Source organism: Uloborus diversus, chromosome 7, assembly GCF_026930045.1.
Source record: "Uloborus diversus isolate 005 chromosome 7, Udiv.v.3.1, whole genome shotgun sequence".
Taxonomy (NCBI): domain Eukaryota; kingdom Metazoa; phylum Arthropoda; class Arachnida; order Araneae; family Uloboridae; genus Uloborus; species Uloborus diversus.
The window spans coordinates 146,684,230-146,710,655 of record NC_072737.1 but is presented as its reverse complement, the minus strand read 5'-3'; the positions used below and the strand labels follow the sequence as shown (position 1 = coordinate 146,710,655).

At 33.1% G+C, this 26,426-nt stretch overlaps 1 protein-coding gene across 1 annotated transcript in view; it reads right to left on the bottom strand.

Annotated features, from left to right (window-relative positions):
* Window positions 1-5,376: 5,376 nt before the first annotated feature.
* The window catches only part of LOC129225556 (glutamate [NMDA] receptor subunit 1-like), an 82,970-nt gene continuing 61,920 nt past the window's right edge, over window positions 5,377-26,426 (bottom strand). The window contains exons 17-18 of the mRNA XM_054860001.1: window positions 15,525-15,670; window positions 5,377-6,273 (exon numbers count right to left, since the gene is read on the bottom strand). Coding sequence (XP_054715976.1) covers window positions 5,908-6,273; window positions 15,525-15,670 — 512 coding nt within the window. The 3' untranslated portion in view covers window positions 5,377-5,907. The remainder of the gene's footprint in view (window positions 6,274-15,524; window positions 15,671-26,426) is intronic.

Below are 26,426 nucleotides of genomic sequence, written 5' to 3'. Positions count from 1 at the left end.
CTGGAATATGGGCCTGGGTTTCATTTTTTAAACGAATACCTTTTGTCTGTTCAATTACCCATTAAGAAAGTGCGTTCGTATCATAAGGATTTGAAGTTGTAGAGATTAACTCAAATTGAATTGGTGATGATGAGCAAAATGCAACCTAGGTTTGCAACTGCATGCTGAACTCTTCATCTATATAATTTGGGATTTCGTTATTTTTTCTACAATAAAATTTAAAATAATAATTCAAAAAAAAAAAAAAAAAGAGAAGACCTTTTTAATATGCTATTCTGTGGATTGAAATTTATTTAACATCTACGGCAGCTGCTTGAGAAAGGAATTAAAAACGCTCCTTTTGCTGAGAGCACATGTCCTTTCCACAGTATTTGGCTGTGAAATGTCGCGTAACGTAACGCTGGACCTCTAAATATTTATGTTTTTTTCACTGTAAAAAACGAGATAGCAATGTTTCCTCTTATTTTTTACTCTCATTTGTGTTTTTACACTCAACTGCACATACCTTACTTCTCTTATTCTGTTCTTTTCTTATTCTATGAGCGCGTTTGCAAAGGAAATGCAATGAACAGCCTTACATCCGGTAATAGGGATAAACGATTGTACCCGTTTTGCTTTCCACCTATAAGGAGTTTGACAAAAATGTCCTTACATGGGGATTTTTTCTTATCGTGGTTTGAAAAGACCTGCAATGAGTCGACTTTTTGGTCAATGTAAACAGCATCAATAGGTTCATTAGATTAGCTCCTCTTAAAAATGCAATGGACTGCCTTATCTTCGGAAATAAGGATAAACGGGTAAACAATTAATCCGTTTTGCTTTCCACCTACCTAAAAGTAAGATGGAAATGTCCCAATGCATGAGGATTTTTTCTTACCTCTGTTTGGAAAGACATGCAATGAGCCGGCTTTTTGATCAATGTAAACGGCGTCAATAGGTTGAAAGTCTAGTTATCAGAACAACTTCTCTAAAACAGCAAATTGTTTTGTCATTGCAAAATATTTAAAAAAACACAAGCATGGTAAAGACTTGACAGGTTATTGACGACAAAGCACGTCAAGTTTGACAGTTAATTTAATAATCTAATAACTACGCTTCAATAAAGAGTTTCAACTTGTTAAAGTGATGCAATATTAAAACTGAATGTTATATCTAATACCTATTGACAGATGCATAGTTGAATTCATTTAAAAGAAACTGAACTCTAATCACACTTTCTGACGCAGCCAACTTCTAAAATTAATAACTGATTCTGGTTATTTTTTGATTTTCAACAACAGTGGATTTAGGAAGCACATTTTATGCAAATATGTATAAGTTATTTTTTGTTTCGGCAAATTAGCCCTTAAGATCAGTTTTCAATGGGATCAAAATCTTTAAACTGACATCGATGAAAAATGTAACGCTAATTGGGAAGTAAAAATATCTGTTGATGCAGAACTGTTTTCAGTGCCATTTTGCTCACTCGTAAATTTTCTAGAAAATTCTAAATCTATAAACTGTGGTGTTATTGTCAATGATTTATGAAGTCAACAAATGTACCAGCTCAGCCGCAGACACTCTTGTGGATATCTTCAACCTCATACAGTAGTCTTGATTTTGAAGACAAAAATACCCACTTTTCAAGGATGCTGCATATTGTATAGTCACAAAAATATTCACATATTGAGTAAAATATTCTCAATTTCTCTTATAACGTCAACCTTGTGAAATTGATAAATGAATTTTCACTTAGCAGTTTTTTTTTTTTTTTTTTTTTTTTTTTTTGCAGAAGCAGCAGAGTTCTAAGTAGCAGTTAACAGTGAATTACATTTGTAATTAGCGAGCATATCAGCTATTACGGAAGAGGTGATCAAATGCAGACCAGAATAGTTCCTGCGAAAGATAACTCATTTCAAGGACATAAGTAATCAAATCAATATATTGATACTAAGATGTCTTCTACCTCGTAGAACGAGCGTCGGAGGAATGTCTGATGGTGCATTTTAAATGAAATGACTAGTTTTCTACACTGATGCACAAAGGAAAAAAATATGTAAGGACCCTATTTTAGAAGAAATCGGTAGCGTTTTGCTTTGGATTGACGTCATAACTCCTTCCTCGAGCCGTCTTTGTTTTCGGAATTTCTATTGGGCGTAAGTTTGAGGGAGGTGTTATGAGTCATCCCAAAATGGAATGATTACTTTTAGGTGCCGAATACACCACAGAATCTCTAATAAGTTACTTATTTCATAGTTTTAAATGAATTTTAAAGCAACCAAAAAAGGGGGGGTTAGTGGTTGAAGAATCTATTTAAGATCTATCGTAATTAGTTTAAATTAAGTCTATGAAATCTATGTATGAAATTTTATTTTAATAATGTTCAGCTTCTATAGGCGCAATAGGATGTGGCAAAAACGAATTTAAATACAGCATTCCATTTGCAAATCTATTTTAGTACAAAGAATTCTAAATATAGTTGGGATTAAAGATTCTAATTTTGTTTTTCGCCTAAAATGTATTTAATTTTACAAGCCTAATTTGTGGAAGTATTTCTAATTAATTGTCTATAGTTAGCATACAGATAGTTTTATCTTATTTGAAAGAATAATATAGTAACAATAAACTAATGAATACTAATGTGAAAATGCATTGAATTATGATTTTTTATGAGTTAATGTTCGGATGAATTTAAAAGTTTATGATTTGATGGTAGATTTTTTTACGAGCATTAAGTTTTCTCGAATACTTTCGCGAATAAAATTGCGCGAATTTATGCCCCTTCGTAAAAGTCTTAAAATTAGATGAAATAATCTCAATATGAGGAAAAATGTCTGATTATTCACAAAACGTGTTGCCACGAAATATTTTTAAATTTTAGTTAGTGTCACTTGATCGAATAGCGTTTCAAGTAATTTGTCCCTAGGATAGAATTAAAAAGCTCATTTTATTGAGAAATGTCATAAAAAACACAACTTTCCAAACCCGGTGATAAAACTATTTACGGCGATTTTGAAAAGTTTTTATTAGCATTTTTTTTAAAAAAAATTGTACCTTTTTTAGAACAGTAAAGCAAAACTTAAGATTTTAAGCAGCATGTTTCAAAGATACGATTTCAAATTTAAGTTCTAAAAATCGAAATCGTCGTCCGTTTTCAATAATTAATAACTAGGTTTGCCAGATTTCTGAAATGTTTAATCGGGACACCGGAACGTCCCCCGCCCCTTGCGTTGCTAGTATTCAAAAGGTTACACACCTGTGGCTGTTTTTAAAGTGTTTTACAGGACAGTTTATTCTTAATGCTATGAATAAATAGTTACTAATTATGAACCTAAAACAGCAGAAATAAGAAATGACATAAGCAGATAAAAGTTGAACATTTCACTTCTAAGATGTAAATATTAAATTAAATATACATAGAAATTAAACAATAATTTAGCTATATTTTTCATTTTTAAGGACTTCTTCAGACAGTCTTTTTGGGTTTTAATGTTGTAAATATCCTCACAAACTAATCAGGTCTTAATTTTACAAGTCAGTGTTACAAATGATAAAGTAATTACCCTAAATAACATTTCACCGAAATTTCTTTTAGGTCCTCTTGATCACTTGCAATAACATTTATCTTTTTCCGGGACATGAAGTAAAGCGGCCGGGAGACCGGGATTTTGTCTGAAAACCGGGACGTCTGGCAAACCTACTAGTAACAGATTTACAAAACATAAATTTTATTATATCAATAGAGTTTGATTTTACTTGATTATTTTTTCTGAATTTCAAAAATTTGTAATATTATGCGAATGAGCGCTATTTCTTATAATACCTTCCAAGAATCAGACATTTTTTTTTATGCGAAAAAAGTAACGGGGCATTTAAATTTTTCTCTTCGAAAATACTGTATCTCAGAAAATATTTGCGCGCCATTTTTTTTTCGCGATTCTTTATAATGCAAAAATATTTTTTTTTCCCAGTTGTTTTAGGCATTTTAAAAAGCGAAGTGTTTACGTGAATGCAATTGCCAGATCTCAAAAAAAGTTTCGTTTTCAAATTGAAACAATATGATTTTTTCGAAAGATAGATTAATAACGTGAATTGTGTGTGTTTAATACATCGCATGTTTACACTGAGCCCGGTAGCAGAAACAGCGCGACGCAGCGACGTACGTCGCAGATTCTTCAGAAAGAAGTCTATTCTTAGCAGTTTATTTCTTAGTTTTGAAGAAAAAAATTAAATTTGTTAAAGAAAAGAAAAAACTTACATTTCAGCGAACGAAGATTTGTACTGTGCTTCTTGTGTTCTGGGATATAAACTGCAGGTAGCATGTACTTGCAGTTTTTAAGTTTAGCATCTTATTTTTATGCATTTTGCAATTTACTTGCCGTATAAAATTTTGCTTCCGGTACTTTTAGTTTTAAAAAAAGAAAAACTTTTGAAGTTGTTGAACTTATACAGTGAAATTGTAGGATTTAATGTTTGCTTCTTTAAAGTAAACTCTTCTTTTGAATTTTATTTCTATTTGAGTAATGCTTAAAGTGTCAAAAGTAAAGCTTATTAAGTATCAACTCTATCAGATAGATATTTTGAAATTTTCTCATTTGCACTAAATATCCACTAAAGCAATTTTCAGATAATACCATACATTGTTATTTTTTTTGTGTGTGTTTTTTCCTATAAGTATAGGTTGTTCGTATTTTACTATATCAGTTAAGATCTTACATTGTTTTTTATGTTTTTTTTTGCATAGGTATAGGTTGTATATTCTTTAAGCATAACGTGTTTTTCAATTATTTCATGAATGACATGAATTTTATTGATTTGCAATTTTAGTAAAAAAAATTTCTTTGTTACAATTTACAGTCATTTCTCTGTTAAATTATTTGAATATTAGCATTTATAATTACATATTTTGTTGCGTACCTTTGTCTTAAAATCTTCCAATTATTTAATTTTTAGATTAATTTGACTTTCAGTGGGGATTCATTTAAGGGCATTGTAAATATTCGCAGACCTGCCAATCCTTCTTCCTTTTGCAGAATTTTTTCGTGTTTGAACCCTGTCTACAGAATTTTCCATTCCTGTTTTGGAACGACTTCATGACAAAAACCCAGCGGCATCACAAAAGCGAAGACAAATCATTTGCAATCTACAGCAATGAAATCACGGCTAAGCACCTTTGTGTTTGCAGTGTGCTAAAAAAATTATAGTGAGTTCTGCACCTCTCTTTTCAAACGCCAATTAATTTCTCCTTTTTTGCGGATAGCTAATAGCCATTAGTACCCTTTAATTTCATTTTATTAGTTATTTCCTTACAGGTTTTTTTTTGTGTGTTTTTCTATAAGTATATCTTGTTCGTAATGTACTATATAGTTAAGACCTTATACTGTTTGTTTTTATGTGTTTTTTTTTTTTTTTTGCTGTGGTATAATTTATTCCTATATTTTTTAAGCATAACGTGTTTTTCAATTGTTTCATGAATGACATGAAACTTTATGTTTGCAATTTTAGTTAAAAAATTTTCTTTGTTACAATTTATAGTAATTTCTCTGATAAATTATCTGAGTATTAGCATTTATAGTAACATATTTCGGTGCGTACTTTTATCGTCAAATCTGAACATCTGTGTTAATTTTATCTCACAAAATAATGTCACGTTAAGTCTTCTACATTTTTGCCTATTTCTTCTGCCTTTTTTTTTTTTTTTTTTTTTTGGTACATTTACTGCAATTCTGGACAGATAGGTTGGCAGGTATGACTTCAGAAGGTGGTCACCGTTGGTTATCAGCGTATTTTGTTTATACTTTAATTAAACGAAATAATAATCTTTTTAAAAAAGAGGGCTACTAAAGAATGGTATGTGTAACGATAAAATTATTTCCACTCGTTTCACGTGAATATAATTCGTGTTTGCTTCTCTTCATGAGCACATTATTAGACGGGTATGTCAATGGCATCACCACTGCTGTAGACACCGGGTTCTCCCCTGCCAGGTGGCGCTGCGTAAGCCACCCTGCCACCCACCCTCATCCGGACGGCCGGACTCGAAGCCGGAGGGGGAGGGGGCGGCGGCAGCAGATCCGTGTCGATGTCCGGCGCCCTGATGGCCTCCATTTCCATGGGCTGCGCGGAGCTGATGACTTCGTGGGCGATCCTCAGGGACCTCGGAGGCAGAGGAGGATTACGGGGCATGGGCTGGTGCATGAGTCCCCGCATGCCCTTTTCGATCGTGTAGGCCTCCATGCCGTTGGCTCGCTGCCGCTTCTGGACTGGCAGATTGGCACGCAAAGTTTTCTTCTTCTGCAAGAGAAAAACCACAAAAAAAGGATGAGTTATAAGGAATTGATGAGAAATTTCCATGAGATTTATTTTAAAAAACAAAATAAATTGTGGCTTTAATGTGCTGAAGATTTACCTTCCACAATATTTACTTCTTTTTGGGGTGATGGAAAGGGTATTTGTGGCACTGATTTGAGTTGAGTTACTTACACAGTCTTAGTGGTAGCGCTTATGCGTCGCAGAGTCAAGTTCGACACGCGGGTTAAGCACGATAGACTCAGTTTTTCACCTTGTCAGAGAGTCGCTAATATGAGTACCAAATATGCTTGAGAACTAAACCGTTGGGTTAGCGTTCTGCTGATTTCTTAACCAGAGCACCTGTCTTGAAACCCGGACCCCTCGGTCAGGAAAAGTGAAATAGGCCTTGGCACCGTGATCTGTTGCGCAACTGAGCTTACTTTCGTAGAAGTTTTACAAAACTATTCCAACTTGAATCCGCGTACGTAACATGTCCCTTTTCAGTGTACTTCCCAAAGAGAAGTAAATATTGTCAAGGTCAATTATCAACTTAGTAGCGTCCCACTATATCTTATTCGTTAAAAAATAGCCAAAACAAACGGGTGGGGAAAAAAACAAATAGACACAAAATCAAACATTGATTTCGAGAATAAACATCAAAGGTCTTCGTATATGATTAAAAATATTCACTAACTGTACGATGCATCACTTTCTCACTAGGAGTCATTTACCAATGATGTAACTCTTTGTACGAGAAGCGCGGTGTTCGGTAAATTGACAGTTTGAACAAGGGGGAGGAAGGGAAGAAACAAGAAGTGTGATTCGGCACATTTAGGTTGAAATAAAGATATTTTTATATTTGCAATGTGTTTATGTAAGGTAGAGTGACATAAGACAGGGGGAGGGGAAGGGGTAAGCGAAGTGCGAGAGGAGAGGGGGGATGTGTTGAAAATTTGAGACATTATTTATAAACAAGACCTAAGTAAAGTAAAAACAAACGCACTAGTTACAAGAGCGGGAGAGGCATTAAATCTCCCGTACATATGTTATTAGATGTTTAAATTGTTTGTAGCAGAGGTAGACACAGCGGTCTGTGTTTCAAGATTCGTTTGAGTTTAGTTTATGTATTTCACGATATAAGGGGAGTCAGTACCCCTTTTACGTTCAATGTTAACTTGCACAGTTTCATGTACCTTTTTCTGAAAATCTATGAAACATACAATTATGAAATTTTTTCTGTACCTTAAGTAGACTCTTTTCTCCATACTTAAGTAAAATTTTACAGAAAGAAAGTTTAGTTTTTTTTTTTTTAAATTCTAATGTGTAAGTCACTCTATTTTTTTTCAAAAAATGCCATTTTGCAACACGAAATCAGCCCTATAAAAATATTTTTCGAATATGAGAAAAAATTTACTCCAGTATATGTAACTAGATGTGTGGAATAGATGGTAAAAATTTCAAAGCCTAACACAATTTAGTTTCTGAGAAAAAGGAACATTTAGTTTCAAAAATACAATTTCAAGATATTGCAATTTAAAGGGAATCTCATTTCTCATCAAATTGGGTTTAAATTTTTTTTTGAAGCTTATTTTAACTTACTTCTAATATGAGCACGATCAAGAAGTTTGTATCATTAAAAAGGTAGTGAAATGGGGTTTCAAAACATATAAAAATCAAAAAATCGAATTTTTGAAAGTATTTAGGGTACTGACTCCCCTTGTTTAAAAGTTGAGCATAGTAAGAACGTTTTGAAGTTTCAATTGCTTTCGTTTAGAGAGACTAAGGTTCAACTTGATATCTGATAACTACAAAACGGAAAAACAACAATAACAGGAGTTTTAACTTTTCTGTGTAAAGAAATAAATATAAAAGAAATTAGGTAGGGTAACGGAACCAGTCACAGATATGCTTAAGACATCGCTCTCAGGTTAACTCAATTTTCTGAGCCTTTTATTGTATTTAGGCTTTTTACATTATTTTTCTCTCATGCAACTACATTTCATCTCAAGTTTGGCTGCTTCTGGATCCTATGAATGAGTTAATTCTCTGTTTATTTGCTTAATTTTAAGAAACGGTTCGACCGCAGTAACAGACACCGAAAAATCTGATGAGACCCAGTAACAGACATAATGAGGAAAGAATGAATAATCGACAAAATTCCCCTTTTCTCTTCAAAATGAGCAAAAGTTCTTTATTTTTAGAACTAATGCCTTATTAAATTCAAATGATCATGAAACACCAGTTGACCTCGTGGTAGCTGTTCCGAACCATTGGTACCGAACCATTGCTTCGGTCACTCGTCTGGTCTGTGCTAAGTTTATATTAGTTCCCAGTTTGTTTGGCACTCTTGGCTTCCTTAAGAGAATTTTCACCTCCAGCTCAATCATTTCCTATGCCGGGCTGATGAGTGCTAATAAGCACGAAACTGCTGTCCTCGGCTGGAATGGCTGAGCTGCCGGTGTATTTCATGTTGAATGTGTGGTTACCAAGAAATAAAATTCCAAATCGTTGATTGTTTTGCATGCAAGAATAGATTCAAAGTGCCCTTTGTAGTTAGATGATGCTACTAGGCATGCTGTGTCTCAAAGGAAAATATCTGCACGATTGCGGTCAATGTCGTATGAAAATCCTAACCGACAGAAAAGACCTTCAGTTCCAAAAGAAAGTAATGTTGAAGAATCATGAATTTGGATTAATTGGTAGTAATTTTCACTGAGACAAACTCGATCTAAATTTTTTAAATTGAACCATCTTCGAAAATAATTGTAGGGTAAACCGGGGCACATTTACGAGTATTTTTTTTTCAATGAATTTTCTAATTTTTATGTTTGAACTTAGGAAATTTTAGGCATTGTGGTCTCATAACGCAGGTAATGAAGTGAACATTTAGTATATTCAGTTGTTGCTCAGCTTGTGTTTTTAACCGTTAAAAAAAATGTTTGTTGAGTCCAAGTCGGTTGCGTAAACTTGCCCCGAACACGGAACAAGTTTACGCATCGCGCAGGGCACGTTTACGCATAATAAAAATGATACCAAGTGATATAGACATTTAAATAAATTTAAATGTTTTATTTCTCTTAAAACACTTTGAAAATAAGAAAATCACAAATAATTCATTAAAGAACATTTTATAGGCTAAACTAAAATCATAGGTATATTCAATAAGTTACCGCTATTTCACGTAAAATCATAGGGCTTATTGCTAAATAAAAACAGAAACTATTTAGTCATCTTCTTCATCACTGTTAGATTTAACTTTAAAAAAAAAAAGTATTCCTTTTCGCATACTTGTCATGGGACTGCGTTTTAACATCTAAGACATTGAACCCTGTCTTGTCCTTTTTTCGATTGGTTATCTGCTTTCAAACAATAGATGCAAGCAGAATTTTCTACTTCGTAAACAGAATCCTTCATTAATTTCATTTTTACAGAGTGCACTAACTGTTTCCCTGTCGCAGGTTTTGGTTTTATACTTTTTTCTTTGATGTCTTCTATTTCTGCTCCAATAGAAATTTGTAAATTTTAAAGTAATTTCTCCTTTTTTTTTGTTCTGTCCATTTTGTTTTTTTCTTTGTAGCTTGTAACTGCTTCTGTCTGGGGGCTTCTTTATTTGGAGTGTCAGTTAGGAAAAAAAAAAAAAAAAACAGGATGCTCACAATCCTTTCCTGATTCCTAAGCTTTGATCCTACTTTTTTCAAATGGTCTCGGTTGGAGTAGTCCATGTGTGATGATGCGGAAGGCCTAGTTGGAGAAATACTTGGATTATCCCCCACTAGGATGTCACGTTTGATATCAAAATAATGATAAGCCTTTTCATTATTTAGACATCTAATGTGGTTCTGTTAGTGTTTTGAACGTAATATCTTACCATCTTTGAAATAAGGAAAATGTATTACAGGCTGAATAGTGTCTAAAGCTAAAGCTGAACAGGCATGAAGAAAACACTATATAATTGTAAGCTATAAGATACGAATCTTTTACTTAATTAAAAATTAATGGTGATTTTCAAAACTAAATAACCTGAAAATACAAAAGAGTTTGAGACAGTGCAGAGCGAAAAAAGTGTCCGGGGCCCGTTAGAAGTAAGACAGAGTGGTAACACACGGTAAGAACGTGCGTAAAGTGCCCCGATGAAAATGCGTAAACGTTCCCTGTCGACAAGCTTGAATTTATTTTTAACGTGCAACAAAATTTAATAACTTTTCTGTCCATATAAATACTATTCTCAAAAAAAAAAAAAAAAAAAAGGATACAATTCTGCTATTTTTTATATATTTATTTGTTTTTAACAAAGTATTATTTATTCACAATGAGCTTCAAAACGTTCAACACAAAATTTACTCGGCTCGGTAGAAAACAAATTTTTCTATCTGCATGCTAAACCGAAGCTCGACTGATGATCAATAACTCGTGAGAATATTTGCTTGGGAGTAGTATCAATCTGGTATGACTGTTGGCTCTCCATTTATAACTCGTTTTGAAAAAAGGGCACTACGTAAACGTACCCAATAGGGCAGTTTCCATGGACACTTTCGACCCCGGATAAAACCTGTTTTTCACCGCATTCCGGTTATTAGCGGGTTTTATGTTGAATCTTTCTACTGCTGCTAGCTTCTGGAGTGAAAGCGGTGTTTTTACCCGGAATGCATTACGCGAAACAAGTTCGTCTACTAGCCGCTAAGGATGCTGGGTAAAAACCGCTTTCTCTGGTACAATGGGAAAACCTCTTTTTGCATGGAAACGGGGAATTTTTCATTCGGATTTTTTGCGGAGCCAGAGCGGGGATTTACCGGGTCGAAAAGTTTGTTGTGAACGCGACTAATGCGTAAACGTGCCCCGGTCTACCCTATTCCTAAATGAAAATATGCAAAAAAGATAATCATAATTTTACAACTGATGATAATCTAGAGAAATGGTTTGCTTAGTTTTGGTAAATTGAGACAAAAATATCCGAGGAAAAAATTAAATTTTTTTTTTAAAAGGACACTAAATCAATATTATGAAACTTTCGGTTTCAATAAAAGCAGTTTCTTTTCTTTTTAAACGACATTGACCACAACTACATGCTTAGGATAATGGTCAAGATGCAAATGTAATTAATATTTGTAAACTGACAGAAAAGAAGAAGGTGGGACTTCATTACTCATGCAGAACAGAAGAAAACAGACGAGAAGAGGAGAAGATAAACAGAGAGAGAGAGAGAGAGAGAGAAAGAGAAAGGAAGAGAAAGAGAATGAGAAGATCATTAGCCACAAGAGAGGCGTAGAGTCTTTGGCTCTATGGAGGAAGGTATTCATAATAAAAATAACCTTTCTTTTAACTAGATAATTTACAATCTATAATTTCTCACTCCAAGAGATAGTTGAGAAATCATTCATTCAATAAGTGGAAAAGGTTCATTCTATTGGTGAGTACATGATGACAAAAATATCTTTCCAATGTTGGTTTGTCGTGATACGTAAATTCATTGAAGTGAATTTCGCTTTACTTATATCAATTGACAATTAGCATTTTGATAATTTGACAAAAACGTATCGTTCGAAACATTTCACCAGAAAGAAAACTTCATAAAAGACAGAAGTAATAGTGAAAAACAAAATTATTACTACATGTTAACTCACTAATAAAAATTTTTCTTAGTATGTTTAAAAAACATTAAATTATGCATGAAAGCATTATATAAAATATAAATAAATGTCTAGCTGATGAAAAACAGCAACGGTAAAAGTAGAAGGCAAAATGTGCAATTTTTTTTTTTTTTTTTGTGAAAACCTTGTTTTTTTTTTTTTAATTCTGTAGTTAAGTATAATTCCTAAAGTTCAATCTTTAGCAGAAAAATTGCCAAACTAAAATAAAAAAAAAACAGTAATTTATTCATTCAATGCATTTTGAAACACAATTAAAGCGTGAAAGTTTTTAATGAAGTTTTCTCCAAAAAACAGCATTTTTTTCCAAAATACCATCAAGACATTCTCTTTTTCATATGAATGAAGCTTTATTACAAGTCTATTTTTCTTTGATAATCTTTGTTCTCTCTTTTAGAGAAAGAGAATCCTAACTGTTTTATGTGAAAAACTTTTTTTTTACAGAAACCTACATACAATCTAAGTTTTATGACTAGTTTAATCTGCGAGAATGACCGTATTTACTAAGGGGTTAACTCAAAACAGTAAATCATAATTGTGTGAATGTAAAGATGGCTTTGAAGATTTTTTGAGGTTGGGTTGAGATTGGTTAATGGTTTTGAAGATAGTTTGAGGTTGGGTTGAGATTGGTTAATGGTTTTGAAGATAGTTTGAGGTTGGGTTGAGATTGGTTAATGACTTTGAAGATAGTTTGAGGTTGAGTTGAGATTGGTTGATGGTTTTGAAGATTGTTTGAGGTCTGGTTGAGATTGTTTGATGGTTTTGAAGATTTTTTGAGGTTGGGTTGAGAATGGTTGATGGTTTTGAAGATTGTTTGAGGTTGGATTGAGATTGGCTGATGGTTCTGAAGAATGTTTGAAATTGGATTGGGATTGATTGATGATTTTGAAGATGGTTTTGATTTGGATTTTTGAAAGTTAAGGCAAAAAGTGATTAGTTCGGTAGATGTTAAAAAAAAAAAAAACTACAGTGAAAGTTTTTAATGAACTTTTCTGATACATTGCAGCAAAATTTGCATGACTGTGCAACAAAACGTTGCTCAAGTTAACTGCCTTCCTCCACTTGAAGCCACATTCTCAGCAAGCTGCAGCGCATGCCAAAGATTTCGGGGCAGCTTACCTCCTCTTTGTTCACGATCTTGGAAAAGAGAGATAATGATTTGGGAGCAGTGACCGAGGGGGATTTCTGCGGAATTAGGCAAGGCTCAATCCACAATCAAACAAAATGAAAGACATAACATATTTTGAAATATCATTGTCGAGATTTCCCATAACATTAAAAGCAACTTCAAATATGTTATAGAACTTGACAGAATAGTTTCTTTTTGATAAAATAATCAAAAAAGTGCCTTTCAGAAATATTCAAGATACACGTCTGGATACTATCCAACTCAAAAAATCCTTGGCTTGAAAAGTTGAGCAATGTTTCCTCTGGCAAAAAAATCAATTTATTCCATCTGTATAAAATGTGCGATGAGGGAAAAAAAGCCCACAAAAAGAAAAGCAGTGTCTTTGCTGTGTGACTCATCAAAAGGAAAACAAAATTGCAATTATAGATACGTTTCAAAATACTTTTTAAAATCTGATAATCTCTAAAAATGTCTATGTTTGAAACTTTCTAATAACAGCAGTTTTTCTTCGCTTACCTTATTTCGAACTTTCTTTGCGCGACGCAAAAAAAAAAAAAAAAATAAAAAAAAATAAAAAAAATAAAAAAAAAAAATAAAAATAAAAAATCAATTTTAAAAATTGTAAAATTGGAATTTGTTCAATTTATTATGAAATAAGCTCATGGAAATGACACAGTTAAAACAAGTTTTGATATCCAATGCAATTAAATGTTGCCAAAACAATCCTTTTTATATTCTGCATCAAAAATGTAAAACTTCTTTGATAAAATTGCCATTAACACTGAGATCAAAACTAAGAAATTTTGTTTTGTAATTCATTTTCTATTATTCTGAATAAAATAAGACTTATTTCAGCAAGCATTTCCAGGACAATATATGAGCGTCTAGCATTTTACGTTTTAGATAAAAAGCGAGCATTTCTGTTTGTGGCATGGAGAGAAACAATAATATGACTAAAATTATAATGAAAATAGCAACGAAAGATTGAGATTCATTGCAATCAGTGCCTTAAGTGCGAACTGTGCTAGAATTTTAATTGGAAATTACCCTTGCTTGATAGTTACGTTGTTGGCCGAATGTAATAAATCCCTAATACTAGCTGTGAACGCTAGAGGTCGCTACTGAAAACGGCAAAGCAATTTTCAATGCAGTTTGAACCGTTACTTGTCTCCATGCTACATGCTTTAGAAATCAATTTTATTTAAAAAAAAAAAAAACTTTGCAGGTCTAATGTTAATAACAGTTTGCAGGACGAATATAGTAAATAAATAAATAGCCCAACAAATTAAGACATGAAATAAGAGTAAATACTTAATGGACAGGAAAAGCTGTTGCTACGAAACTTTTTTGCTTAGTGTTCTGTGCCATTATGTTAGAAAGTTCTTTAAATAGCAGTCAAGCACATTAAATGAAACCTTTTCATATATAGTCCTTTCGCATTATACATAGTCATTTGTCTAAAGTACACAAAACATATATCATAAAACAATGATCTGTTTGGTTTCAAATGTTCGTAATTAAACAAAAACTCGAGTATTCAGTCTCAATCATATTACAAACACAAACACTAAAGGCAGAACGGAACAACACACAATTGGTATAAACATTGAAAAAACAATCATGCAACTTACATAATGGCAAGTACTCAAAAATAAAAAAAATTACATCAATGCAAATACTGTTGTAAAGTCAAATTTTAAAATGAGCTTTAAGTAAACATCAATCGTAAAAAATAAAAATTCAATAAAAAATTGCGAATTTTAGTTAAGTCTTATCAATATTAAGTGTATAATGAGAACAATCAAGAAAAAATATTACAGTGAATAATACGCGTTTTATTTAAAAGAGCAAAAAATTCATAAATGACGTGGTGACCTCTGTACTGCCGTTTACAGGTAAACGGCAGTATCTGTAGAAATGAGTTTTCGAAATAGTTAAGAGCTTTCTGTGCGGATTCAATGTTAACCATAAGGAAATCTTGGAATAGGACGGTTTTATTTCGCGCCTCTGTTTTTAATGGAAATCAGATAAGCAAGCTTGTACAATAAAACTAACGTACAATAGATGACAAAAAAAAAAGAAAAGAAAAATGTGCAGTTACTGCTCTTTACCTGCACTCGGCAGTATAATATGTGAAGGTAGAAATAAAAACAAAATGCTTAGGAAAACATAAAAATAAACACACAAAGTGAGGGTCATTATATAAGATGTGCCGTTTTTTTTCCCATTAAAAACCCGAGTTTTGAAAACATTTTTCAAGTGTTAGTATTTATGCCAACTATTTTCGAGATTTTCTAATTAACGCCAAATTTTGCTGTTAAAAAATACGAAAACGGGAGATCTGCCCATTTTTACAAATCAAGTTAATCCCCTTAAATTGATTTGGCATAGGAAATCTTCTTTTTCTCGCATTCAGATACAGATTTGCTCTGCATTTACCTGAAATTCAGTAATCCTAAGAGATAAAATAGTGAAAATACCTCCACAGCTCCCCTCCACTTGTCTGCAGCGTGGCGTGCGAGTTCCATCCGCCGCTGTTTCCTCGTCTGGTGCTTCTTGTAGACAATCTCGATGATGATCAGACCCACGCCTCCTACAATTCCGGCTCCGACCAAAATGAAAACCCCTGGAAGACACATACGAGCCTGACGGGAATTCACCATTTGAACAGGAATCAAATTGTTGAATGACATTGCCAATTATTGAATATTGTTCTTCAAATTTGATTTTTATTTAATGTTGCATGCCCTCCAACTGCTACGGAGTTTCCGTAGTTGCTAAGGAAATTACTCAAATTCAAAATAAATAAAGAGTTTACCATTTGAACAGGAATCAAATTGTTGAATGACATTGCCAAATATTGAATATTGTTCATCAAATTTGATTTTTATTTAATGTTGCATGCCCTCCAACTGCTACGGAGTTTCCGTAGCTGCTACGGAAATTACTCAAATTCAAAAGAAATAAAGAGTTTACCATTTGAACAGGAATCAAATTGTTGAATGACATTGCCAATTATTGAATATTGTTCATCAAATTTGATTTTTATTTAATGTTGCATGCCCTCCAACTGCTACGGAGTTTCCGTAGTTGCTACGGAAATTACTCAAATTCAAAATAAATAAAGAGTTTACCATTTGAACAGGAATCAAATTGTTGAATGATATTGTAAAATATTACAAATAATAAAATAAATATTTTAAAAAAATCCCAAATTGTGAAACTCAAAATAAATAAATGTTTGAAAATGTCACAAACAGTGAAAGTCAAAATAAAAAAAATATCACAAGTAGTGAAATTCAAAATAAAAAATTCAAATAGTGAAATTCAAAATAAATAAATGTTTCAGGTGGTAATTTTTACAAGAATCAAATTGTTGAATGATATTGGAAAATATCCCATTTTGTTCATTAAAGTTTATTTATGTACTACTGCATACCCTCCAACTGCTACGGAATTTCTATAGTTGCTACAGAAATTAGTCAAATTCATAATACATAATTTTTTGAGTTCACCATTTGAATAGGAATCAAATTGTTGAAAGACAGCGGAAAATATCAAAATTTTTTGTTCATGATAGTTGATTTATATAACGTTGCATACCCTCCAACTGCAACTGAATTTCCGTAGTTGCTGTGGATATTATTAGTCAAATTCAAATAAATAAATGTTTGAGTTTATTGTTTGAACAAGTATCCAATAGTTGAATGGCATTGTGGCAAGTATCATAATGTGTTCATTACAGTTGATTTATATAAGGTTGCATACCCTCCAACTGCAGCGGAATTTGTTGCTACGGATATTCGGTAGGCTTACCAGATTTCTGAAATGTTCAACTGGGACACCGGAATGCACCCCCCCCCCTGTCGGGAGTATTCAAAAAGGTAAGAGTGGTACACTGTTAAAACTAAAGGTTGCATTCGGCACCTTTCAGGGGTGAAACGCTTGTTCACCAGCGGCACCCATTACGGAGCCGAAATTGCACCTCTAACTAGGGTGAAAAACAGGCACCTTTCAAAAAGTAGGCAGCCGGGGTGAAAAGAATGAACCTACTGAGAGAGAAATGGCACCCTTACTGTAGATCCTCCTCCCCTCCTCCCCCCCCCTCCCCCGTATTGTGTGCTTTTTTGAATATAATTGTGTTTTTTTTTTTTTTTAATAGTTTTGTTTTGATTCATGACAGTCTACGTTTTGCACACTTTTCACATTGCATGAATTCAGTACTGGAAATGATTAAAACTTGTAATTACAGCATTTGATCATATTTCAGAGTTTTCAACATAGTTAAGGAGTGCTCATTGCTTTAATTCATCTGATCATTCTCTACATCAGTGTTTCTCAACCTCTTTTGACCCACGGGTCGGTAAAAGCAAATGAAAAACATTGCGGATCAGTGAAATTTTTATCCTTTTCTTAAAAATAAATAATAATAATTATAATAACTCTCGGGGCGGTAAAAAAACTTGTGAAAAAACTCTGCGTACTGATAAGTTTTTTTTTTTTTTTTTTTACAAAGTAATATTAAAAATGAATAAAACAATAAATATCTACAGACTTTATTTGGTATCAAAGAGTGGTCACAAATATATTTAAAGTTAAAGACGAGTAATTATTTCAATATCATAGTTAAGTTAATGATTATTTGTGTGAAATAACAGCACCGAAAGTAAAATGTAGATGTACTTATGAATTATTTACATGAAGAGCCAAAAATATTCTGGGATATTATAGTTACGGAAAAACAAAATCCTTTCTCGAACGTTAAAAATTTCAATCAAGAGTAACAATAAAATAAAATGCATATGAAATTTTTCGACAGTTGAAAAACGTAAAGAAATAAAAAATTCCTTACGCTAACGAAACATTAAACGCTAGCAGGAAATGATTCAAACACTTGAACGAAAAAGAAAAAAAAAAAAGCTAGACGGAGAGAGATTTCCTTTTTATTTTTTTGCACTTGCTGTTGTGTAGTAATCTACGAAGCACAAGAATCATTTTTATTTAGGTTCTCACTTGTTGATTAGTGATAAATTGCGGTTATTATTTTGGTGATTAAATGTTGCTTATCGAGTACTCAAGAAAATAATGATAGATATATTTAGTAGCGTTTTGAATGATGGAAATTTCACGACAGTAACGGTCAACTGAAAATCAACAACTAACGGTACTACGGTATCGTAACGAACTACCGGTAACTGAAAAGCATTAAACGTACTTTTAACTATGTTGAAAGCCCTAAAACCTACAAAGTGATCAAAAGCTGTACTTACTTGTTATTTTAAAGAATTATCCTAGAAAAGTTGAGATTTAATCCAATAGTGTACTTCATTCAATGTGAAAGACATTGAAGCCACGCTTAGATGCAACCTATCATTCATCCGCCATATTGAAGTGGTTGAATGGTGAATGTATGCCGGAAGCGCATGCGCTAGCAAGTCATTTTGCGATTGCTTGCTGTTTTGGCACCCCTGTCTACGATTGTCTGCTGTTTTGGCACCCCTGCTCTACTTCCTGGCTAGTATTGCACCCTTGGGCCCCATGCTTTCACCTTAGGGGGAACATATTCACTCGTCTGGAACCTCTGGTTGTAACAGTGTAGTAGTTAAAAGTTTTATTTATTTTTTAAATTATTTTCAATTTAGAATGTGTTGTCAGCCCAAATATTTCGGAATTTTCGAGTCTCAAGCACCCTAGAAGGGAGTACAGCCCCGGCTGGTTTTAGAGGGAAGTTCATTCTCAATGCTATGAATGAATAATAATTATGAGCCTAAACCAGGGGTAATAATAAATGGCACAAGCAGATAAATTTAAACCTTTCATTTCACACACATTAATATTTATTAGTTAGTAGGACTCGACCGATGCATCGGCCTGGCCGATGCATCGGCGCCGATGGTTCAACAATTTAGCCATCGGCATCGGCATCGGCGGCCGATGCTAACTTGCGGGAAACATCGGCCCATCGGCCTTAAAAAACATCGAAAAGCCGATGGAATTGGCCAATGTTTTTGGAAAAAAAAAGGACCTTTGCTGTTTTACTTTTTAATACAAAGTAAAATTAGTTGTTGTTGTTTTCTTATAAAATTATTTACTTAAATTTCAGTATGAATTTCTATGTTTAGTTATCCCTAGAAGAGTTTTTAATACTACATTCAGGTACCAAACAAGTTAATTATTGCGTTGTTTCTTGCAGCAGGATGTACGTATGTATCTGTCATAAGTCATAACTCAAAAATGATATTCTGTAGAAGGTTAAAGTTTCGTATGTGGGGTCTACGGACGTTCCAGTTGTGCACTTCCCTTTTTGTTTTCGATCGGGTATTCTGAAAAGCCTGTTTACTCATTTTTTGTGGCTATTAATTACTTATTTCAATGCAAAACTAATATAGCGTCTCAGAATGATGATCATTTGGTGATATATTGCCGAATTAGAGACTACGGAAACAAATATGAGATGGCGAAACAGATTTTTGTGTCATTTTATTAGATTCCCGTTGAACCGACGGCAATTTTTAATTTTTCGAAATTTGTAATATGAATCACAGTAATGCAGTCTTTTCTGTATCGCTTCAGCGGAGTTACAAGTTTGGGGCCCGTTGAAATACATTTTGGGGATCACAGAAGTTGTAAAACATTTATCATTCGCATTTTTGTAACTCCTTCGGTGGCCCTATGGTTATGGGGCCTCTCGCGCAATTGCAACATTTGCTATATTTTAAATCCGCTATTGCACGTCAAAACAAACTCGGGTGCAAGTTTTGAAAGGGTTTTCTGCTCAATGTTTATGATTATTTTGAACTCTATTTTTACGACTATTTTTGAATTTCCGAGAACACTTGCGTGCCCCTCCTCCCACTCCCTCAATTTCTGAAATTAAACTCTAGTTGTACTTCTGAGTTGTTTAAAACTAACACCATTCATAAAATTGGAGATTTTTTTTTCAAACTTTATCTATTGTTTAGAAAGAATTTAGGGCATTAATGTAAGAAATTGATTAAAGACGTTTTGAATGGTGACAAAATTCGGAAATCAAAGGGACTTTTGAATTTTTTTTTTTTTTTTTTTCAGAAGTGCTGAAGTAGATTCAGAAACTCTTCCGAGGCGTTGGTGGTAGCTGTTCTGTACTAAAAAAATGAGGCAGAAGTTGGGGCCGAAGTGTGATTTACTCCAAAATCAGAGGGTGACCCCCCTAACCCTACCTCGTCGTTTCAAGCATTTCTTAAATATTTAGCGATTATTTATTTTGGTCAAGAAATGTCATTTTGCGTATTTCTCATACTTGTTTCACCTATATTTCGTAAATTGCCATCTTTTTTGCATCATTAATAGCGATTGATTTTTTTTCTGTTGTAAGTAACTATTTTTATGTATTTATGTAAAATCAATGAATAAGTTATTTTCGTTTTTTATAGAAAAGTTTCAAGGATTTTCTATTATGCAATATTTCAAATTTCAGAAAATTATTGTTAAATTGAAAAATTTAATTTGAACTTGTTTGTAAAGCTTCATAAAAGATTAAACATTCAAATTGTTCAATACTATGTGTGCAAACATCAGATCAAGTAGTATATGTATTCAGTTATTAACTTCGTGTAAATATTGAGTTTGTTTATTGTAACCTGCGTTTTAAAAACCTTGCTCTTTTCATGGCTTTTTTTTTCAGCAAAATGTATGTCACTGTTATAGCTTTTATGAAAAATGCAAACTTTTCTATTCACAAATTTTAAATAAGTATAAAAATATTACTATTTTGATTTAATATTGTAATTTATCTGTTACCTTTTTTGTTTAATTTGATGACTAAAAAATGTCTACGTGCAATCTTTCCACTTTAATTGCGTAATTTGTTGACGGTTTCATAGTTCTATTCTTATTTTTTGTTATTTTTTTTTGAATGATTAAACAACGCAATTTAATTTTTTTAACTATGTTTAGTGTACCTAAATCCATACATTATTACAACATTACTGAAATCTTAGTTATATGCTCAATTTAAAAAAAAAAAAAAAACAAATAATTATTAAACAGTCTCTTTGTTTTTCTTCCTTCTTTTTTTGGCTATTGTTCTTTCTCTTTCATCATACAGCAGTCAAAAAAGGAGAAGCATAACTACACCCTATACAGATTGTACGTAGTACGATGCAAAAGTTCGAGGACAAGCTGTATAAAATCTTACCCAGAATAGTTCACATTAATGAAGCACATCCACCTTCAAAAGGTCGCCTTAAGGGACTATGTACTTCTGCCAGTGTTCATATAACTTTTGGAAACACTCCTGGAAGCCATTTTTCGCTACCTTCTATGATGCAGCTTCATCTTCTCCTGACGGAAAAAAAGCGGCGTCTATGCAAATGTTTTTTTGCTGGGAACAGGTAAAAGTCACACGGAGCTAAGTCCGACGAAACGTTATGTTATTTGTTTGTCATATCACAGTATTGACCAATCGAACCGTGCATCCTCAACATGAAAGTCGCCTTCTTCCCCACGATGAAGTTAAAGCAGCAGCGCAAGAGGCCTTACAGGAATTTGGGAAAAATGTCTTCCAGGAGGGCTTCTAAAAGCTATACGAACGTTGGCAGAAGTGCATAATCGTTCAAGGTGACTATTTTGTAGATAGATATATGCTTCGGTAATGTGAACTATTCAGGGTAAGGTTTTATACAACTTGACCTCGAACTTTTAGATCATACTACGTACGTATGAGTTTTTAATTTACTATTTCATAACGTTTTTGAGTGACGCAAGTTTACGCGCATGAAGACATCACAAGAGAATTTGCGATAATTAACTCAGGAGGCGTTCAAAATGGATATTTGGTTATCTATATATTCTTAGGTACATATGTATGTACAGATCTGCCGAAAAAACTTGTGAAGTATAAATTTGGTGATAGTAAAATAGAAATTTAGGTCAAAATATGATTTTTTTTTGTGATTACAATTCTTTATTCGTAGAAAGGAAGTAAAGTGAAATGAATCAATGATCCTTTAAATCAATGACAATTTTATCAATTTATTTCTGTTTATTTATTTATTTATTTTTTTGCCATCGGCCAACGGCATCGGCCATCGGCCATTTGGAGGAAAACAATCGGCCATCGGCCATCGGCCATCTTTGAACAATCGGCCAACAATCGGCATCGGCCCATCGGCCAAAAAATGCCATCGGTCGAGCCCTATTAGTTACTTTTCTAAGAAGAAATACTTTAAATGAGGAATAAAAACTTGAACAACATTTACATTTATTTTTCATTCGCTAGGTTTTTTTTTAGAAGACCCTTTAATGTAGTTGTAAAAATCCTCACAAGCTAATTCGATGTTAATTTTACAAGTCTTATGTTACAAATGACAAAGTAATTATCCAAAATAATCCTTCACAGTTAATTATTATTTGACTTTTTTGGTACATAATCAAATTTATCTTTTTCCAGGATCAGAAGTAAACCGGCCGGACACCGGTGCTTTTCCTGAAAACCGGGACTGTTCCGGTCAAACCAGGACGTCTGGCAAGCCTAAATTAGGGAATTTTAAAGTAAATAAAAGATTTAAACTTTTTATTTTATGATGGTATTACAATGCCAACATGTTGGACATGAAATACAGCTACAAGTGATTAAGTTTCTAAAACGACTTTAACTATCAAGTTTGATTGTTTTTATTAGAATGTCCAGGATGTTAGCACTACAATACCGCCAAGAAATTAGCAATTTAAAATTTGTGCTTATGGCAGTATTAAATTGGATGTACGGTATTTTGAATACATTATTAAAAAAAAAAGGTCAGTAGTGCTGCCATCTATCTTGATGTCTAACAACTGAAAATCTTTTAATATAATTGCGTATTTTTTAACCTTTGAAACCATAGCCCGAAGCAAAAAGCCGAAGTTTTTGTAGGGATGGTAATAAAGGATTTAAAAAAAATAAATAAATAAATAAAATAAAAAATGAGAGCAATCTTAAAAAAAAGGATGAGTGAAATCTACAGAAACTATTTTATTTGAGAAAACACAGGGGTGCCCACCTGCCCAAACCCATGTAGCACAAACCATCGGATTTACGTTGGAGAAAGGTTGAAAATGCATCGCAATGGTTGGAAATATGTTTTGGTTAGATATTGGTTTTTTTCATACGCTCATTCGATCATTCAAAGCATCGGAGGATGGTTTAAAACCAACCTATATCCGACTAAACGCATTCCCAACTTAGTTCTAACCTTCAAACCTGTTTCACATTTATGCCCATTCATTGCATGCTCGTTGCTGATTTGCGCGTTCTGCGAAGCGTGCGTAAATGCGTCCCATAAGCCCCCCCCCCCCGCCTCTGCAGTCTTGTTGAGACCCAGGATTTGAAAGGGGTGAGGGAGGAGTGCGCATAGCCATTTTCTTTTCATTCCAGGGTCACATACATTCACACGTATCGTACTTGCTCACTGCGAATGTTCAATCCTCGCAAGTTCAAGTCTTCCAAAGTAAATCAATTCATTTTTCCAACTGTTTTTCTTTCTTTCAATAAATTTCCTCTCTTTTTAACGGGGGGGGGGGGGGGACTCCCGATTTGGGGGGTCTCCGATGAATTGAAATTCTTAAAATTTTTGCACATTCGAACTGATTGTGTTTTTTTTTTTTTTTTTTGATAGATGCTTTAACTAGTTTTCTAGAGAATTTTGTGAATGCTTTGAATTTGTTTCAGAATTTCGTGTTGTTCCTTTGCTTAGCCTTGATGGTAATTTTAAACGCACAATATTTAAAAACAGTTTGCTAGTCATACAAATTACACGTGCAATTTACCATAGAAATAAAATTGTGTCTTTGAATGAACTTTTCTCGTTGATGGATAAAATACATTAAAATTCCTTCCATAATAATAAAATGAAAAAAAAAAAAAAAAAAAAAAAAAAAAATCAATGAACATGCACTTTTGAATGAAATGGGAGAGTATAATATAGTTCGGCAAAACAATAAAATAAGTACTTTTCATGATATTCAAGTTTAACCTACGTCATTTTAATTGTTATGAAGATTTACTAACTGAATGTGTATGCGTATGTTTTTTTTTTTTTTTTTTAATTTTTATTCTTATTTCAGGTCAAAGCAAAATTGAACCTTCAAACAAGCTAGGTTATTTTTCATGGCAGAATTTTAAAGTCAAAGATTTTATTCTGTCTTAAGAATAACCTTGCTGGTAATTAATATTTCCTGAAAAAGAAAAAAGAAACTAATGTATGCTTATGAAGATTATTTTCGAGTAATTATTCAGAAAAATAAAAGGTAAGAATTATAAATATCTTAATTTTTGTTCATATTTTATTGAAACGTTTGTAAATTATAGGGAAATGATAAATTGCATTTTTTTTTTTTTTTTTTTAGCATTTTTACTCTTTGAAACAATATATTGATGTAATGAGTGAAAATAGTAAAAACTTTAAATGAAACAGGTTTGAGAGCAATCAGAGGTAGCAATAAAGGTTATGATGTCACAAAGGGCAAAAAGTCACATAAATTATAGGTACTATACATCAGGGGCGGCAAATAGGGGGGTCAAGAGGGGGCGGTCGCACCCCCAAATTTTCTAAGCAGAATGATAGAAAATGGGTGAATTCAATTTATGTAAGTCGGAAATCAATGTTCATTAAAAAAAATCTGGCTGGTTCTCAGTAACTATTTGATGAAACTCGACATATTCCCAGACTAGAAAAAGTGTTTTTCGTTATTTGGATGATGACTTAGAAATTCACGAAGTATTTTTCGGCCTTTTCACGGCTAAATATTTCATACTTGTGTGCCCAGTGTAACGATGGTATGTCCAATATGAAAGGCTCGTGCAAAGTGGTGTGGCTGCATGGTTTTCTCAAGAAAATTCCTTGATATTTTACATTCACATTTACGCTCATTTTTTAAGTGTATATTTATTTAATTAGTCTTCATCGCTTTCTTTTGCTAGAAACACGTTTCAGCTGCTCAATGCATTATCTGCTTTCATAGAAACTTCTTAAAAATGCATGTGCTTATTGAATAAAAAAAAACATATCAACAAATACCTTTTATGGGACTCTATAGTTATGCAATCTCGAAGTGACACAAGATGGTCTTCAAGAGTTAAAACCATAAAACCCTTTCTCTGTAACTTCAAAGCAGTGATTTGACGACTGTGAGAATTATTGCAAAACGATTCTTTCAATGGTGAAAAATCTCACGCCCTTCAGCATGTATGACTTTGTTTGAATTTTTATTCAATTTGTTTCTATTGCGGAAAGTGTTTTAAAAATGCTTTACTCTATCAAAACATCTTCAATCCGCCACACTTAATTTTCGGACTATTCAAGCCACAGTTCAATGTTCATTAAACAGTTCAATCTGCAATTGATATGTGCGTTCATACTACCATAGTTCAATCTGCAATTGAAATTGAAAATAGATTTTACATAGATGCATATTTCAATCAATGGTGAAACGTTTTCAAAAAAAAATTCTTCCTCTGAGCCAATTTTAAAAAGGCGCTAAAAAAAGAAAAATCCACATGATGATGTGAAGTCAAACTCTGATATTTTAATATTTTGTTTGAAGTAATAGATTGTTTTTCGAATAAAATTAACACAAGATTTGGTGATAATTATTTTTCTGCATGGTTGGCTCTATATTATCTGGATTGGATTTTTTGAAAACGAAAAATAAAATTTTTCAATTATGAGTAAAATTTTTAGCACTAGACAAGAAAAATTACAGGCCGAAAGACCGGTTATGACTTCCAGAGACTGCAGTTCCGTCCTTGTTGTGGACTCTTCAGCCTGGAATAGTGAATAACAGAGATTGTGGTAGATGACATCTCATTGAAGCTGAGAGCGCAGACGAGACTAGATTATTCAATGATAAAAAATTAAGCTCCTCGCAATTTTTGAAGTTGCCTGTGTGATTTTGAAGAGCAAGACATAAAAAGTGTTTTCATACATAACTTTGTTACTTTAATTATTTTTTAACTATTCCAATCAGCTCAGCTGGTTCAGAAAATTTTTTGTTAGGTTAGAGAAATATTTTCGAAGCACAATGGGCAAAAGAAAAAAAAAGAAAGAAAGAAAAAACCTTTTCTATTTAGCTGTACTGGCAAAACAGCACGACACTGGGCACTGATAGCAAGACGATTCCCTGCTCTTCTGAATTCCAAAAAACATGCATTAAAACTTTTCCAAAAGGTATAAAAACTTCAGTATCGAGATGTTTTGTATGATAACTTATTAGAAAATGAAACAAAATTTTAATTGCTTCTAAGCACTAATTTTTATTCATATTAAACCGATTTTATGACCACTTCCTGTTAGCTAATGTGTGTTTGTTACCGCACTGTGGTAAGAAACTCGACCCCCCAAATGAAATGCTGAAATGCCGCCCCT